This window comes from Gordionus sp. m RMFG-2023, chromosome 1, assembly GCF_954871325.1.
Source record: "Gordionus sp. m RMFG-2023 chromosome 1, tfGorSpeb1-WG-v2, whole genome shotgun sequence".
Lineage (NCBI taxonomy): Eukaryota > Metazoa > Nematomorpha > Gordioida > Chordodea > Parachordodidae > Gordionus > Gordionus sp. m RMFG-2023.
Genome location: NC_088775.1, coordinates 81,777,989 through 81,797,711, shown reverse-complemented (window position 1 = coordinate 81,797,711; position 19,723 = coordinate 81,777,989). Strand labels below are relative to the sequence as shown.

The following is a 19,723-nucleotide window of genomic DNA, read 5'->3' as shown; positions in this document are numbered from 1 at the left end:
TTTCTGTCATTTTTTTTACAACATATTCTTTGCCCAATTTATTTTTCTCAAACTGGAATATATTATATTTTGACATTGGAAATATCAAAATATTTTAATTTATATAGGGGTTAGTTGAACCATAGGACATGTAATACTTAATTTCAAAATCTAGCATATAAACCTTGTTTATATTTTATTTTATGACTTTATTAAATTATAAAAATAATGTTTAATTTATATATATTTTATTGTATAGTTATAATTTAAATTATTTAAAATTTTAGCTTAAAATATCAAGCTAACATTTTTGCCCATTATAGGATGATAAATATTTCTATCTTAAATGTCTTAATAAAATAATATTATACTATTTAAATTTAATAAAATATTATTTTGGTTATATCTAGCCTACAAAAAAACGAATCGATATGAAATTTTTCTAGAGCTTATAAAAAATATATTATATTTTGGAAACAGAATTATAAACAGATATGGATGTTTTAAAATGACACTTTTAAGGATTCTACTAAAACTAATTTTCATTAGCATATTAAAATTTACAGAAAATAACAAATGAAATACAACCTAATGATTTCATAACGCTATCCAAATAATTGGCCAAAAGTAGATTTTTAGAATTAGAATTGCTTTTAAAAATATCTAAATTCTTTTACTTCATTTTCTTCGATGAAAAAGGATTCCGAAAATAAAAAAATCTGTGGCCTGGACAAATTATTTTTAAAAGAAATCCGAAACGGATTAATTTTTTTTAGATTATATTCAAGCGGGGAATGAATAAAAAAATTGAAATAGAAAAAGAAGATGAAGAAGACAAGTAATGAAACAAAAATAAATGCATATAGAGAATTAAATAAAAGGTTTGGGAGGGGGGGGTGATAGCAAACAAGAATGAATAGACGAAGGACAAAAAGAAGGAAGTTTTGACAAATAATTAGGGGCAACAATATAAAAGCCAAATTGAGAAGAAATAAAGAGAAAGAGTTCAATAATGCATAAAATAAGACTGAAGGAGAAAAAGAAAACTTGAAAGAGAGAAATAACGAATGGAGCGGATAAATAGATTGAATAGGGGAGATAATGGAGTATGATAAGAAAATAAGGAGTTAGAGAAGGGAAATACAAAGAAGAAGGAAAAAAGCAACAGATACAACTGCGGCGAGGGAGTGAAGGAAAGATAGATAGAATAAATAGGTTGTTAGGAATTTAAAGAAAAATAAGGATATCATATAATGGTAATATCTCTGGCCAGGAGAAGAGTAAAATTTTGATAATAGAATATGAAGTCTGTTTATCAGATTTTATTTTACGATATGTATAACTTCCAACCGAGATGAGGTTTAGCAAAATTTTATACTTTATAAATTTCATCTATTCAAAATACAAATATGGTTCAAAGTTTAAATTTAAAAACTTTAATAGACATAATTGATAATGTTAAGTCTTTTTCTTCATATGATCCTATATACTTATCAAACTTCTTAGAACTCACTAATAATATATTCAAAATTATAGGTTTTTAATTAATTGAGTTTATGATTTTAGTTGTTCAGGAAAAGATATTTTGAAAAATCTCTTCCATCATCATGTTTTAGATATTGATATAAAAAATACATCATTGTATGAATATAAATTTTTCCTAATTTTTTCTTCCCAACTTCTTCAACAAAATAATCTTCTATTAGATGAACCTTTTATTAAAATTTTGACAAAAGTTAATTTATATTTATTTGCATTTTTATTACATTATATTTTAGCTTGTTGAAAAATATTTTACCTTTGAAAATAGCCTATCACTTTTAGACATCTGGTTAAATTTTATTTTGAAAATTACTAAATATGTTAATGGAATTCTTTTCTTAAGGAAAATAGGTAAATAAAAATTTTATTTAATCTGATATAATTTTGATTTTATAGATATCAAAATATTTATCTTTGATTGTTGTGTTGTAGAAAGTTTATATATTAGGCAAAAAGCTTCTAAAATTTTAACTAATTTTATATGTTATGAGTTAAAAATATCTTCATTATTGGTTACTCATGAATTTTATCAAAGACTCCTAATCCACTCAAATAATCTCAAAAATATTCAACAAAAGGATACTTTATTAAATAATGAATTTACAACATTAATTGACATTCTACATAATTTATACCACCTTAGGATAAAAAATCATGAGGGTCCATTTTTTACTAAATTTTGCCATAACAATAAAGATCTCATCTCAAACATTTATGAAATATATTTAATTCTTCCTCTTTCCAAAAATCAACTTAAGTTGGCAATACTACAAATAATAATTACACACATGATCATTATCCATCATCACTCAGATAATAAAGACTATGAAATAATTGAACATTTGCTTCAAATTTTTAAATCTCAGGCTGTAAATACAGGGAAAAATGAAAAATTATTATTCTTTTATCAATATATATCAGAAATCCTCAAGTAATAATTTGAAATCATATCATTTTATATGTAGAGTTTATTTATAAATTTTAGCTGCATTTTGAAATCAAAAGGAAATTGAAAAGAATATTGAACATTTTATTATATCAATTTTTTTCCTGATAAATTGATATACCTTAAAATTAATTTTTCTGAAAATTATCCAAACCCAGAATTTTTTATATTTTTATTTCCACCCTAGATTTTTTTTAATTAAACCATTTTTTTATGTATTGATATTAAAAAAATAACATTAGTAATCTAGAAAACCATTTTTGACACATTCCTATATTAAAGTTATTAATATAGAATCAGAGATACAACTAATAACCCACTTTTGGTATCAACAAAATGCTCATGGCATTGACCCATATTATAGGATAATTTGTTGATTTTTGACAAATACTTATTAATTTTTTTCCAATACCATAGACCAATACTAAATTATAATATTTTGATTAAATTAATATGGGTAAGGACTCCTCTCATGTTTCTTTTTTTTTGTAAAACACATTTAATATTTTTTTAAAAAAGTTTTAAGTAGACTGGGGTTAGTTGAACCAATTTTTACAAAATTGGCTATAGCTCTTGTTTTATAGATAATATATGATTGGATACCTAAAACTATACTCTATAAAGGTGCCTAATAAAAAATCTTAAGAATATAATTATATAAAAAAATATTTTTTTTTTTGTAAAAGTGAAAATTTTGTTTAACAAGCCCCAATAGCGGGGTGAGGCAAACCACTACAAGGGGCTTCTTAAACCATTGGTTTTTTTAGGCCATAATAAATTGAAATGCATTTTTATTTATTAATAATGATATGTATAAAATAATTTTATTGTTCAAAATATCATAATACTTATAAATTGAAGCTAATTATATATAAAAATTGAAACTTAACTTTGGTTAATTTAATAATCATTTTGGACATAAAAAAATATGAATTTTAAGGAGAGATTAAGATTTCTTAGCATAAATCCTAAATACCAATCATAAACAGCCATAAAATTGCCTTTTCAAGATTTTGAATTTTTTTCATTATTAATTGCTATAATTGACGTGTATGGTTTAGCAAACCCTGCTAGCTCTAAATTGACAAATCATGATTAAAATAATATCTAGATTTGATAAATACTCATAAAACTTACCCAAATTATAGAAGAATGTTTAAACTTTGTAATAAAATTTAATTTACATATAAAAGATCATATATTTAATAAAAATTAAAATTCTGTCATGTAAAAATCTTTTAAAAATTTTATCAAAATTTTATATCTAAATAAATTTTTTAGTATTTAATTATTTTAAAATATATTTTGTCCATAGATGTATACTAATGAAAACTATATAAAATTTTAATCTTCTGGTTTATTTAATTTTAAGATGAGATTAAGTGGTTTTCCAAGCTCCGTGGTTTACCTAACCCCAGTCTCCCCTACCTTTTTGTTCACTTTTAAGAAATTATAATTTTATTGTATTATATATTCTCCAAATAAATGGCCTCTTTTTTCTAAAAAAAAGAAGGAAGAAAAAATAATCAATTTTTAAAAATATTTTATTTCATTATAATTTTATTACAATAATATAAATCATATTAATTAAATGTATTAGATATAAAATAAAAATTGATGAATTTAAATAAAATATGGTTGGTTAATGTTATTATTATTATTGGCTGTCCACTTATTTAAAATGAATATTCATAAAAATGCACATGGATTTTATAATGTTGTTAAACGGTTCGTTTTGAGCCGATTTTTAAAAACGGCTAACTCAATATTTTCGCCAGAAAAATATTGGCTAAGTCTCGAAATTTCGATACTATATGTCTAGACCTTTGCTCTTTCTATGAACAAAATTTTCAGGCTTGCGTAATATTTTTGGATAAAATACTGTGTTAGCCATTTAAAAATTAGCTCAAAATCGAGCCGTTCAACAACACTAGAATTTTATTTTAAATGCAAAAAATTTTACAATTTTCTCCCCTTTTATAGGGGAGCTACAAAAATTATAATTAAAAAATATATTAAAAATAAATATCTTAAAAGTACAATGCAGGAGAATCACAGTAGTTCTGTCTAAAATATAAATTTATATATTAAAAATAGGTTTTAAAAAAATATCCCTTGATTGCTTCACAACAGTTATGGGTCGTTTTTTATAGGAATTTTTGTAAGTATCACTGCCAGATATTAGCTGGAAGAGTGGTTCAGTGTATCTCTTGTTAGAATTCTTTAGCTTCAACTTGTTTATTTTTTTAAATTGGTGCTTTTTGGATTTATTTATTTTACTGGACTATATATATATATATATATCCTGTTGATTTATTAAAATTATATCTCGGTTAATCCATTTTTAAATAATTCATTAAAAAAAAATTGATTAAAAGATGGGAATATATGATAGCTTTTTATAAGGGCAGAACTAAGCAACATTTTTTCTAAAATAAAAACTATTTCTCGCATGTTTTACTCTATGTCCAAAACTTTAACCTTTCTTTAATCAATTTTTGATGGAACCGTCCAACAAAGCAACTTATGATAGTTGCATTAAAACATTAATGCTAACCAAAAGTAAAAGTTAAAAAATAAACAGCTGGTAATATAACCTTTATTAAGGACCAAACTATTTTAAAAAAAATATTAAAAGGTACTTGAATTTCTTCGGCGAGGAATTGAAAAACTTCTTGATAATTTTCTTAACGCATCCATTACTGGAAATTATTCGAAATTCTACTACGTTTTACTCCTGCAATACGCGATTCTAATCCCCTCATTGTCACTTCCCCCTGCGATTTCCCGCACTTAAGCGGTATTCAATCCTTGCTTAATTTATTGGATGGCGATAATAAGATTATTAACCTAAAACCTCATTTAGATTGTTGCGAACTTCCCGTGCTTATTGACATGTGTCAAGTTTATGACGATAACCAAACATCGATGTGTCAGCATAATTGGATAAAATATTACCTTGACAATCTTGCTCGATTTATATTGGATTCAAGCAAAGTAAAAATAAAAATAATCATTATACTTCCCCAGCCCTCTTTTTACATTTTAGATTTTTTCTATAATAAAATTAAAATAGCTTATCTACTACATAATAAAAGGAACTAAATAAGATCATTATTTGTTTCAAAATTTATTACTATACATTATCCCAATTAGTGGTGGTGAGACATTCTAACACAAGGCGACTTTCACACTAGTGTCGTTAAAAAAAACTTTGGTCGATTTTTAAAAACGGTCCGATTAAGATTTTAATTTTAAAATAATGTTATGTATGCCTCCAGATTTTACATATATAGAGTTTCTGCTATCTATGATTAAAATCTCCAATTTTGGCTAAAATCTTATTCGGACCATTTCTAAAAATTGACCCAACTCTAGTATTTTTGACACTACTCTACTTAGCTTAGCCGATGTTTGAGCCGATTTGTTTTGGCTTAACTTCGGGATTTTATTAAAGTCTAGTTAATCAACTGATTTCCCAACACTAAATAGGATCACTTTTAATTTGCATGTTTATTTTAAAAAAATCAAAATTTATATGATTTTTAAATCTCTGAAAAAGAGAGGAATAAAGAAAAGAAAAAAACTAGCTATGAAAATATATTTTGGATATTTATTTTTTAATTATATACAAGATGTCCGATTTCAACAGAGAGTTATTATCAAAGTACTGGCCATGCCAGAAAGCTATCCTTCTAATGTTTCAAAGCAATTTTGTAGATTCTCATTCGTCATGTCTAGATACCTTATTTTTAGAAGGTTTGATGGGTAATTGTATTTCGCTTCTGCAAAAATTAACGCGCCTAAGAGCTGCTAACGAACCATCAGCCGAATCTTCTCCAGATTATCAGCTGTTATTGCTCGGCGAGGTAATCAAAGCCTATTTATATTTGATCGACAATGTAATTTTCTTAGAAGGACGGTGTAACGCGCGATGTATCAAGTCATCGGCATCAGTTTTTTATTTAAACAGTTATTTACTTTTGAATCAATATTCGGATTTTCTAGGCACTTTTAAGGATTATCAGTCAACAGGAATAATTATGAATGAAACTTTACCTATTTTACATTCGTGCCTCAAATGCTCTCTGGACATTTACAATCACGTGAAGGATAAGCAGGAAAATATAAATTATTCTTACCCAAAAAGAGATGATTCGAAAACCCTCGAACCGGAGGATATTTTGAAATGCATTTTTAACGTATCTTCCCATATATGTTCGTTTTTAATAATAATGTCAACTACGGAAGAAATAAATGGTAAAATTTAAAAAATCTTTATTTTATCAAATACATAATATTGATTAAATAAATTTGAATTAAAATGTTCCATTAGTTTTTAAAATGTATTTTATTTATTTTATCATATTTTAATGATTCGGATAATATTTTAGTTAATTTTATTATTTATAAAATTCTAATTTATTATGATGTATATAATTTGTTTAATTTATAAATATCCAGATTCAATACTTCAAACAATCGATGAAGTGGCTGATAAATTTCTAAATCCTGTACCTACAGACACTCGTACACTTCTTATGATTGACCCATTTCCATTTCTACATGCAATGTTAGAATTAGGATCTTTACCACAAAATGCATCAAATACATTATGCCAGACTCTAAAAGTAGCACTTCAAACATTTAATTTGAAAAAAGCATTTAATTAGTCCTTGTTTTTTGATTCTTAAAAGTAAATAATTACAGTTACTAGTTAGATCCTTTGAAGTATTAAATTTTTCAAAAGTAACTAGTTACATTATAGGTTACTTACCTTATAAAATAATTTGTATAACTCATCTTTTTCAATATAAATTTTTTTTATTGCACAAAATAATTGTGTGATACAAAATTTTTAATCAAAGAAATATTAATGATATAATACAATTTATATAAAGAAATAATTGCATTGAAAAATAAAACCATATTTTTCATAAAAGGGTTTATATAAAGTGCATGTTTATTTTTATTTTAAATCTTTTTATTCTTATCACAGCATATAGTTATTTTTGACAAATAATTTTTTTAAGAAAATAAATATTTTAAAAAATAATTATTAATTGGGTTATTGGTTACCTATTCAGCAATTTATTTTTAATATATTGTTTATGTCGTATTGGAATATGGAATCAATGGGAATCAGAATCTCAATTTTGAATCACGAGAGTGATTTTTAAATTGTTAAAATTTGATTTAACCGGAAATATATATCAGCAAGTTTAAAGCATCTATCCTATGAATTTTGTATTTTATAATTATATGAAGGATCCTTATAAAAATCAAAATAAATTTAAGAATGATACTTACCGATTATTGATGTATGTAGCCTTTTTTAAGTCACATAGTGTCCTTTTTCAAAAACTTATTGTTCTATCTGGATCAATTAATATAGAAAAAAGACTTTACGAAATTTCAAAAAGACCACTATGAAAAAATGATCACCATGTGTTTGATAAATGTCGCTATGTGACTGGGAAAAAGATATAGAGTAATTAGTTGCTTTTGTTGCTACATTACCAAAAAAATATAACTTACTTAGTTATTTTTTTTCGCGCGAATAAAATCAACCGGTTACTTTCACAACTTTAGTTTGTATGTTTAATTTTTATATCAAAATCGCTATCTAAGAAAGAAGGATTTATTATTTTTTAAATAATAATTATTTTACTATTATAAATAATGAAGGATCTTTCTCTCCAATATTTGGCAAAAGTCTGTGGGAGCTTAAATTTTGACGAAGCCTGCGAAGCTTTCAATGTTTTAAACAGATCGGTTTGTTCAAATTTTATAAAATTAGTATTCTATCCGGTATTAGGAAATTTCAGTAATTTTTTAAAACGAATATACGACGATGGCGATTTAAAGCAATTCTGCCATGATAATGATATGGGGATTACGATTGAAAAGCTTTTAAATGAGATCAAAAATTTAGGTAAATATACGTATTATATTAAGATATTTGTTAACTACTTTTAAATTAAACCCCAATTAAATTTTTTTTATTAACTGATTCTAATAATAGATTATGTTAGCAACTTGAAGGAATTAGTAATAAATATAACTTGTAAATCAAATTTATTAAAATACTATCGTATTGTATACTCTTCGGATTCATCATAATGATAATATTGATTGTCATTGATTGCATTTATTTAAAAATTAAAACCTTGTCGATTCTATACCAAAATTATAAATTATCTTCAATATCAATATCTATTGTTTATATTTTAAAATTTTAATTATTTTGAAAACTAGATTTAATTGCATATTTTTAATATAAATTTAATCAAAATTAAATTAATTAAAATAAAGGATTATTATTGTTTGCTAAAGCTACCCCTACTTGTGGCACACTACTTCAGCAACACTGCCTTCAATATACATATATCAATAAAATAAAAATATGGCTTATTTATATAAATGTTTTTTTTTATTTTGACCAATAGGAGCTTGTACTCTGAAACATGACATGTGTGCCTATATATTATATCACCTAATTTCAGAGACCCGAACCGTTATGTATAAAGGTTCTGTTAAATTAAGGGTTAAAATTATGAGGGTTTCTTTCAGGTTTTACAATATTTATTTATTATTAAAAGAATTTAAAATAAAAAACAGAAAGGCAAAAAAGATAAATGATTTGCATACTATTGTTTTATTTTACATTTGGGAATAAAATAAATATGAAAATATATTTGATTCTGGAAAGCTTGAAAAGAAAAACTCCCCACGGGAGTCTGTGTCATAAAGGTTCGGTTCGCTCTTTATAGTAATCTGGCATAAAAGTTCAGTTACCGTTCAAAAAATTATAAAGGTTCATTCCGATATAACGGTTCGGGTTGCTCCGGGTCCCTATCTAATTTTATTAATACGTAACCTTAATTTCTATAATAAATTTATATTATTAAATAATTATATATTAGCATTACATGAAGAAAGTGCCTACGAAATCGATACATCGTCAAATAACGATTCAAGCCAAAAATCACTTCTCTATACGACTTTAAATATTGTATTACGCGTTTTTAAGAGTAGCGACTACCCAAACTATCGTCGCATCTTTTATCACGAAAGTTCGCTATTGGGAGAAATTGATTGTAATGATGATACTTTTTGGGAATTTAAGAAATATTTAATGAAATCGGTATTATTTTATTTAGAATTTAAAAATGAAAGAATTTATTTACGTTAATTTTTTTAAAGGGTAAAAATAATCACGTCAACGATAGTTTCATAGAGAGTTGCTTAGAATTTAACACGTTATATTTGCAGCCGTCGATGAAACATAAAAACATAAAGAAAAGTGGCGTCAGTGATCAAGATCATATTGAAGCTATTAATCGGGATCTAAAAATAATTTCGGATATGTTACATTCGCCCACATCGAAAGACATACTGTATTTTGATTGTGATTAGATTAAAATTGTTCTTTTTTTATTTATTGCATATTAATATTATTATTTTTTTTTGTAGTTAAAAACTCATTGATAATTATCGATAAATTGATTCAAATGTTATTATAAAAATAAACTCAAATTTTAATAAATATATTATAAAAATTTATTTTTATTTAAAAGGCACATCAAAATTTTAGTTAAAAAGAGGAAAAATATATATTATAAAAGATTTGTAAAAAATATCAAGCAAAATCCAAAAATGTCATATAAACATTTTTTATACTTTGTTATCATTCAATTGAATATCATATAAAAAAATAATTACCCTTTCGAACAAATTCTCATTCAAAACGAACGCATATAAAAAAATAATTTTTTAAAAAATTCTAAATAAATTTATTTGCTTAAAATAATTTTGTGCATCAATGGTATTGCATAAAAGTATATTATAAAATAATGCTAAAAAATTATTATAGCCCATTTATATATTGTTATTGTAATATTAATGGGGGCGTCAGGTAAGCAAGGAACTATATATTCCTTTACATGAAAAAAATGTCTTTCACAATCTTGAACTGATATGTATCGATTCGATTTATAAGGGGAAAAAAATTTATGCAATAATTTTTTTAAAAATTTTAAATTATTATTGTTTACCAGAGTTGTTAAAGTATCTAGATATAAAAATATGGTATCTGTATCTAGATAGATTTTTGATTAAAGTATCTGTACCTGTTTTTAGATACTTTTTAAGATACATTTTGATATACTTCTATTTAAAGCTTTTTTATATTATAAATAAAAATACTTGAATGTAAAATTTATTTTATTTCATATGAGCATATAACTTAATATTAATATATATATTAAAAAATTATATATATATGTAAAATATTAAAACTTATATATAAAAAAGAATATATTAATATTGATTAAATATTATGTCCGAGTTATCAATAACAAGCAAATTCTGATATTACCATCCATCTCAAGGAATTGGTCATTTTTAATTGCAATGGAATTGGTTTTTAATTTGATTTAATTCTATTATATTAAATTGTGATAACTCTTTCTTTATAAAACAAATATTATCTTATTATAAAGTGGTGAATTTTTATCAGATATTGCCATGTTGTATGATATTTAAATTATCCAATCTGTCTTTAAGGCATCTTCCAAATAAGGATATGCCTGGTGGGTTCTAAATCTCTTTTATAATTTCTTAATGAATGTTTATTTAATACTTCTAACGGGGAACATATGAAAATTGCTAAGAAACTAGGGAGATAAATAATTGGAATTAATTATATTGAAGGAAAACAGAAGACACTTTGGTATCAACGAAAAATATAAAATTTATCTAATATTATTTATTTTCCATCATATGACTATACTAATCCGCCAGCTTGATTGTTTTTTCCTAGCTTTATACGGATAGATATGTTCAATATAGGTATTAGCTAATCAAAAGATTTATCCAATGGAGGTCAACCTCTCCCACTTAATTTATAAATCTAGGCCTTGAGGGTCCAGGAATATTTTTATCAGCACAAAATATCGATATACAAATAAAAGCTAAAATATTTTTTGTATGAATAATAATATTCACTCTTGGTGTTCATGGGTTAGACTTGGTTCTGGGAATGAGTGGGCTGTGGAGATGAGTGAAAAAATAAAAATTTGATATGGTTAATAAGGTAATTAAAAAATATTTTAATTGTCATGATAATGCTTTATTGGGTGGGGGATCTAGGACTAGGGGGGTCAGGAATATTTTTATCATGTCAATCAATATATATATATGAGTATCAAAGCAAAGAATATTTTAACTAAAATACTAGTAGGAACTCTTGGCACTAATGGTTTTAATTATGCTCTAGGGGAGGGAGGGGTGGGTAGATGATAAAAATTTGATATGGGTATCAAATATAAGCTAATTAAAATAAAAGAGAAAATAATGATTCTCCTTCATTTATTGATGGATGATTCCTCGTTATTCTTACGGGCTATCAGCTAGTTTTTATATAATTATGAATGCATTCTAAAAAAATTACGACATTTTTTATTCAATATATATTTTTTGCAATAGATTTCAATTTTTAAATAACTTTATATATGGTTATTCTATTTTAATAATATTATGTGTTATATAAGAAATGCTTCGATATAAACTAATAAGATGCTTAGCTTTCAAAGAATAAAAAATATTTTTCATATTCTTGGAATAACAAAATTCACTCCTGTATTTTGCCCATTTTAGGGTGCCCACTATTATTTTTTTAGAATAATAGCCTACCCGCTCGCAACTTAGGCCTAGAGCAATGTGTTTAGGCTATCACCAAGATATACAAAATCAAAATGTTTCGGCCCGAGTCCCCGCCTACGGCAAATATTTTTAAATATAGTCCCGTCCCTATTATATGTTTTCATCCACTTTAAAAATGCTTTCAATAAAGAAATCTTGGACTCAAAATTTTTTTATTTACTATTTAATGTTATGCTATAAATTTAAGTATTTAGCTCTAACTAATTAATATTTTGGGCAAAACAACGTATATAGGAATTATAAAATTCTTTTCTCTATTATTTGTAGATGAAATTAATTATAATTTTAGATCATTACTATTTTAAATTAATATTTATAAATACATTCGAAAATTTTAAGCACATATCACACACTTATCCGAAATTTTCTTATGTAAATCTACCATAAATATTCATATACATCCAAAATTAATTGTACCGGATCAAACATTTAAAAAATTTAAATGCTGCATTCAAAGTGGAGAAGGATCCGTTTTTTACATCCGTTCCGTCAAAAGTCAATCTCTTTAAAAATGATATATATGTTCAAGGTGCGTCCGTTCCGATTCCTTTCGTCTTAAAACGGATCCGGCAAATTTTGAAGTCAAAACATTTTGACTTTTTGATCCGGCAAATTATATAGAGCGTTATAACGTTACTTATTATTTTTTAAAAATGAAAATCAATATATATATCATATGATATTGACTTTTGACGGAACGGATGTAAAAAACGGATCCGTCTCCACTTTGAATGCAGCCTGAGTTTTCTTCCGTTAAAGACCATAGTCATAGAATAATCAAATTCTATTAGTTATCTATATGTATTCAATGTCAATGGACATACAATTATATCAAAAGTAGTTTTCCTATATTGATGATACTTCCCCTTACACAATTAGTGCAAATTCGCGGCTTAGAATACAAAAATACAGCATATTTTTTTTAATTGGCTATGATTTCGCGCTAATTAATGAGGGTTAACAGAAGACTTATTTTAAAAAGACTGTTCAACGATTAAAAAAATATCTTAAAAACAATTGCCATTTGCAAAATAGCAACATTTATTTAATAAGTCTATGTTTAATGTGTTTACCATATACATAATTAAGATAATAATTTATAAAATATTATCATTAAAAAGTTGATTCTTGGATAAAATGAGATGATAATTAATGAACAAGAATAAGTAATATAGAAAAAATTGTGGACGATTTTATTGAATAACTACGGAAGATTGACGGTTAATAATATATCATCAATTTTAGAATTCTTAATAATTTAGTTCTTTATTTTCAACTAAGATCAAAAATAAAAACAACAAAAGTGAAAGTTATCATAATTATTTAAGTATATATACATCAATTTAATATTAAAATAAAAATCATTTATATCTTTTCAAAACATCAATTTAATATTAAATATATTATATCGTTTTAAGCCTTAAGTCTTCTACAATACAAAATTCATTAATAAACAATGTTAATTGTATTTAACAATAATTTAATTATTTATTGTAATTTTTAATTTATAATATAATTCTTGAATAATATCTTCTGGACAGTTGAAATATGACATGTTTGGGATGGGCCAAGAAATTAACTTTCACAAACTCATTTAAGTCAAAAACTAATATAGATACAGCTTTGATTTAAATTATTTTAAATTTAAGGATTGGACCACACATTGATATTAAATTTGTTTGATATATTACTTAAATGTTTATTCAAGTTCGAGCTACTAATCTTGTTTGATGATAAACCCTCCGGCACAGCTTACAACGAAATTTATACCATGTGTTAATTTTTAAGATATTTTGTGAATTTAGGAAAAAGTAATTCCATATTGGAAATTACTTTGTTGATATGATTTGCATCAAATCTACAATATCAATTTCTGTCATCGACATTATAAATTATTTTGAAAAAAGATTTATAAGGCAGATTTTTAATTATAAATTTCAAAATTAAATAAATAACAAAATTATAATTTAAAAATTTTATAAAATTATAATTATATTTTAATAATTTTAATGTCTATTTATTATATAAAATAGATAGTAGCAAGATACCGGTATCGCATTTTTTTTTAAAAAGCGCGCTAAAGCTACAGCTTCGGAAAAAAATAGCGCTCTACTATAACTACACTGCATTTATGATGCAAATAATAACTGTAACCCCCTTTTTTTATCAAAATTATTTGAGATTAAATGGGCAGTTCTAGAGCAATTCTAAAAATTTAAGGGGATGAGTTTAAGATTTTATTACAATAAATTTTTGTTAAATCAAGTAATATGAATATAATTATAGCAGGACAATATAATTATTATTTATTTAACAGATTACTTAAATTTCAAATTTTTTTAATCAATTATATTGCAAATATCATAAGAACCAACGCTTTGTATCATTTTAAGTATAGTGGGTAGTTACGTTTATGAATAATTTTTCTTTGTTTTCTGACAAATTGAGTAATCCAACGTCACATTGCTATAAACCACATAATCATCAAAAGTCCTATTGTAAATGATATTGTAATCATTGTTATAAACATGCAAAGTTATAATTGCCATGTCTTGCTAAAAGATTGACTTGAATGATAGTTTATAGAATATAAAGAGATTAAAATTTGGATTAATAAAATTTTGGAATTAATTTACAATTGATAAATAGTATTTAATTTATAATAGTAATATAAGGTGTAGATTGTTATATAATAATAAATTGATTTATTACATATTGATTTTCTTCTGTATGAATTTGATATTCTATGCCTGTTGAGATAAAGAAGCAGGTGCAAGGAGCAGACATATCGAAGTTCACCTTTATTACCGTCTTAATTTAAAATATTGTGATATATCATGTAAAAAATCGGCTTAGCTCTGTCCGATGTCCGACCCCGTGTCGGGCATGGAAATAGATTTTCGGGCTGTTTTAGGCATATTGTTCATATATTTTTACGGAAGGGGTTATTTAGATAGGGACATTTGCAGGCAAAGTGTATTTCCAAAACGGTTTCCTAGCACGTAATTTTATTTATTTCCAAATAAAATATAATAATCTGTCAAATTATTATTTTTGCTTAATAAAATATTTTTTAAAAACTGGCATCAGTAAAGACATATACAAATCACTCCCAGGTATAAATTATTAATTGGCCGGTATCTATGAAATCGCTTTGAAACAAAAGAATTCTCTGGATGTGAAGTAAATCTTATAACTAGTCAAATTTATATCGTTTTCCTTAATAAAAATATATTAAACGAAGGATGGGGCTAAAAAATTGGGCAGAAATACTATGGGGTTCTTGCAAGACGAGGCTAACATTGTGGAATATTAAAGCAAATGCCTTACCCTAGTGCTAGATCCCATTAAATTTTTTAAAGGATTACCACCCCCCCCCCCCCTCCCTTCTTTTCTTTTTTTAAATGTTCGGATTAATAATTTATTGATCTAATATTTTGCTTTTACTTTCCATTTTTTATCTAATAGAAGTATAAAATTATATTAATATATTAATTTATAGATAAATCATTGTAAAATTTGCTTAGAGATAGGAATTTTAATAGTTTTTTTTATCACAAACCATATCTCATATTAAGATAGATGGGCCACGCCTTGGGTTATCGGTTCATGACCCCATGAATATCACTTGCAATATACTTAATATATTTTTCTAAATGAATTAAATATGGGGGGGGGGGGGTATTATAACCTTGGAGTTTGAAGAAATATTAAATTTTTTCCAATAATCTAGTGCCATTTTTATATCATTCAAGGGTGTCCCGAACATGGTCATACTGCAGGTAAGCCCGTATTTTATGTATTAAATCATGGATGTGTATATTATATCAATATATCGTAATTGGGAAATGAAAAAATTAATGTGACAATACATGGGTAGATTCTATAATGATTATACATTAGTTTTTATATATATTGTTTGTTTTTAACTACTTTATAAAAATTGTCGAATTTTCTTTAGATAAAACCAAATTGTAAATTCCTTCTAATAAAATGTAATCGAGAACATAATCTTGATCAATCTAAGTTGCTTATTAATACAAATTTAATATGAACACATAATTTAAATTTAAACTTTTTCCGAAACTGGATTTATAGTTAGCCAAGCCAACGCCTGCGCAGGATAAGATTACATAAGAGATATAAAAAAGATGTTTACTTCTGTTTTTTATCTGGCAATTTTGTAGGATGACATTAAGATTAGGGCTAGAACTGATTGAGCTAAGATTATTATTTAATATTTTGAAATATAAGGCTCTCAATATTTTAAATGGTCTCCCCAATGAACTCTGAATTATAAAGGACTGGTGTAATTCGTAAACTTGAAGCTGTCTTTGGTAAGGTTGCACAAATCGCAACTAAAAAATATTTGTTCAACAGGAATTTGAAATAATATGAATTAAAATTTTAATACTGGCAGCATCATCAGTAATATGTCTATAATCTTTAAAATCATAAAGATGAGTTTTGTTGTTATTTGATAATGTAATAAGCCTATATTCGCCCCGATATATATATTCATCAGTGAGGATTTCTAGCAATATTTTAGGATTTGTATCTATATAATACTAAAGTTTATAAAATTTGAAAAGGAAAGATATACAGGATTCTTAAATTATAGAAATGCAACATTTCAAACCTGTGAAGTATTAAAATTAATAATCTTTACAAGTTTGAAATAATACACTTGTTTATTATTACACGTTATTCTAAATGAATATCAGTTTTTTATTACCGTAGTTCTAAGAGCTCTAGTAATTAATATTAGATCGTCATAGTATGGGTCATCAAGGATGTAGCTATGGGAAGGTTTAAAATATTTCAATAGTGGCATTTCCCAAAGACCATCGACCAAATTCAACGAAGCGTTAGTTTGATATCTTAATTATTTTATTATAAATCTTATACATAATATAAATTTCTATATAGGTTAATAAAATTTTTATTTTACTTGAAATAATTAGAGTTAATGATAATTTGTTATAGATATTTATGATAATTTCTTAATTTTTGGATATACTATATTGATTTCGTATAAAATATTAAGTAAATAATTTATCCCAATCAGTCTTTGTTTTAACATCTATAACCTTATATAACAGAGTAAAATCCATTGCAATTTATAAAAAGATAAAGCTAGATCATTTACCAATTATAAACATTTCTTCTCATAAAATTTAGATATAAATATATTATTTGATTTAATCGACTACGAAAATATCTGTTTATAAAAGTACTGAGATATATTTTTAAGGTTAAGTACGTTACACTAAAATTTTCAAAGAGAAGTTGAAGCGCCGATTGAAGTCGTAAACAGTTGGATATTGCATTTGACAAAAGTCTACTAAAATATGATAGGTATATATAGTTATTTACGGTTAAAAAGTATTAATTATTTAACCTGTAGTGACGACGTGTAGAGCATTAATTATCCACAATAGAAGCATAGTGTATTTAGATATATTAGAATATATAATATATTAGTGTTTTTTTCCCAATGTTTCAAACTGATAAATAAATTAGGAAAATATTAACCTTCTATTAAAAATATTTTTTAGACAAACCAAAATAATTTGTTTTATAGTACATTAACTTATACACGTTTTTAAAACAATTATCTGATATAGCAATTTTTAGTATGTACTGTTAAACCATTTTTAATTAATATACAAAAAAAATTAAATTAAAATATAACTTAATTATTATATTTTAAATTATTTATTTGAAGGACTCATGACCTGTTAAATTTTTTTTAGAAAATAGTAATGGCGCAAAAGTGAAATGTTTGATAAACAATATTCTTAATTAGTTTTTTTTTGGAAAAAATGCCTTTAAAAAAAATAAATATAAAAGTCACAATTGAGTAAACCATTAGAAAGTATTTTATCTCCCTATAATAATTTAATGAAGGCGGCATAATGTTCCCAAATATATTATGATCCTTTCTATTATTTTTATATTTAGGAATGGATCTTTCCACTCAGACATTGAAAATCTAGTAAATTACTTCACTCCACCAAAGACTATTTTATATTCTATCAAACACATCTCTTTATCAATCTTGACTTTTTTTCTAAAGTTGATCTCTGGTATAAGAAAATTAAATATGTATATTCTTTCCCAATTATCATCATAATTAAAAAATATATATATATTTGTATTTAAAATTTAATAAAATATAATCCCAATTGATACTATAATTTCATTTCTCTTAATATATACCTCTGTCAGCCAAAAGTAAACGCGGCCCTGGAAGCTTTTATTAACAAACAGGAGATATAAAACAATAAGTTTATTTTGGACAATGTACCACATATCATTTATAATTTTTTGACGGTAGCGTGGTTACCCAAAATTAAGACGACTAGTTTGGATAACCGGTAAATAACTATAATCGGTTTAAATTATTACTTTACTTAAATAGTCTTTTAAACTATAAAACATAGATCTAATTTTTATCGACAAAAAATTAATATTTTAATTTATCAAATTTTTTATTTTTAAATTTGTTAAAATTTATTTTTAATTGTCTTTATCATAGATAAATTCGAACTTAACCTGACAAAAAATCCAATATTCAAATATTTAAATTAAACTGGAATCCTGCATTGAATCTAGACGTCTGCAATGGGCAGTTTTTTCCCCACCGCCCATGCTTTGGGTGGGAATGGTTAGGTTTTCTTAGATATCTTCAACACTAAGCCTGCGACGGGTGGGTTAAAATATATTTATAATATAATGAGTGGCGCGGGCGGATTTTTAATATTTTCAGGATAATGAGCATAACAGACTTCCATTTATTAAAAATATTAGTTTTAGTTCATAATGTAGCATATTTTATATGTTTAATTAAAAATATAATAAAATAAATAAATAAAGAGCCAAACTATTGTCATTAAAATAAATTTTAAACAATAAAGGTACGAGTTACACAAAATTTATAGATTAATGAAGAGGGGGGGGGGGAGTGTAAAATTTTTGAAAAAATATATCTAAGTGGGTAGGCGGACGGTTTAAAAAATTAAACGATTGGAGGCTCTCTTTGCCTAAAACCCACCCATTGCAGACCTTATCGGAGTTATATTTTTATCCGATATTTTATTTTAGTATATCCAAGTTAGAATCGTCTTTTTTATCTTTTAAAAGGTACGATATTTAAAAGAAACAAGAATTTCAAATTTTCTCAATGCCCGAGTCCAGCTCAACTTTAAATTAAAATTTTAAATTCAAGATTTGACATCGAATGACTGCGGCAGTCAGAAAAAAACCAAATTTTGTTAAATTGGCCTGTGTAGGTCTCTAGCAAATTAAATAGAATAAATGTTATTTATCTTTATTGTAATTTTTTTTTACAAATTAAATCTGGATTAAAAAATGAATTATTATAATAGAATAGGTAATATAATATAATTTAAGATATTAATATAAATAGTATTTTTTAAAAAAAATATTAATATTTAAAGTAAACTAAGAGATTGTTAAGCAATACTCATAAAATTTGAATAAATCTAACTTGGTAATGGAAATGTA

The 19,723-nt window shown here is 25.0% G+C and overlaps 1 protein-coding gene across 1 annotated transcript; it reads left to right on the top strand.

Moving 5' to 3' along the window:
• The first annotated feature begins 1,756 nt into the window (after nucleotides 1–1,756).
• LOC135931604 (uncharacterized) lies at nucleotides 1,757–10,050 on the top strand. The gene is made up of 8 exons (XM_065468839.1): nucleotides 1,757–1,872; nucleotides 1,918–2,452; nucleotides 5,106–5,464; nucleotides 6,103–6,727; nucleotides 6,932–7,098; nucleotides 8,156–8,402; nucleotides 9,394–9,614; nucleotides 9,674–10,050. The coding sequence occupies exons 3-8, from the start codon at nucleotides 5,363–5,365 to the stop codon at nucleotides 9,884–9,886; spliced, it is 1,575 nt and encodes a 524-aa protein (XP_065324911.1). The 5' UTR covers nucleotides 1,757–1,872; nucleotides 1,918–2,452; nucleotides 5,106–5,362; the 3' UTR covers nucleotides 9,887–10,050.
• Nucleotides 10,051–19,723: the final 9,673 nt, after the last annotated feature.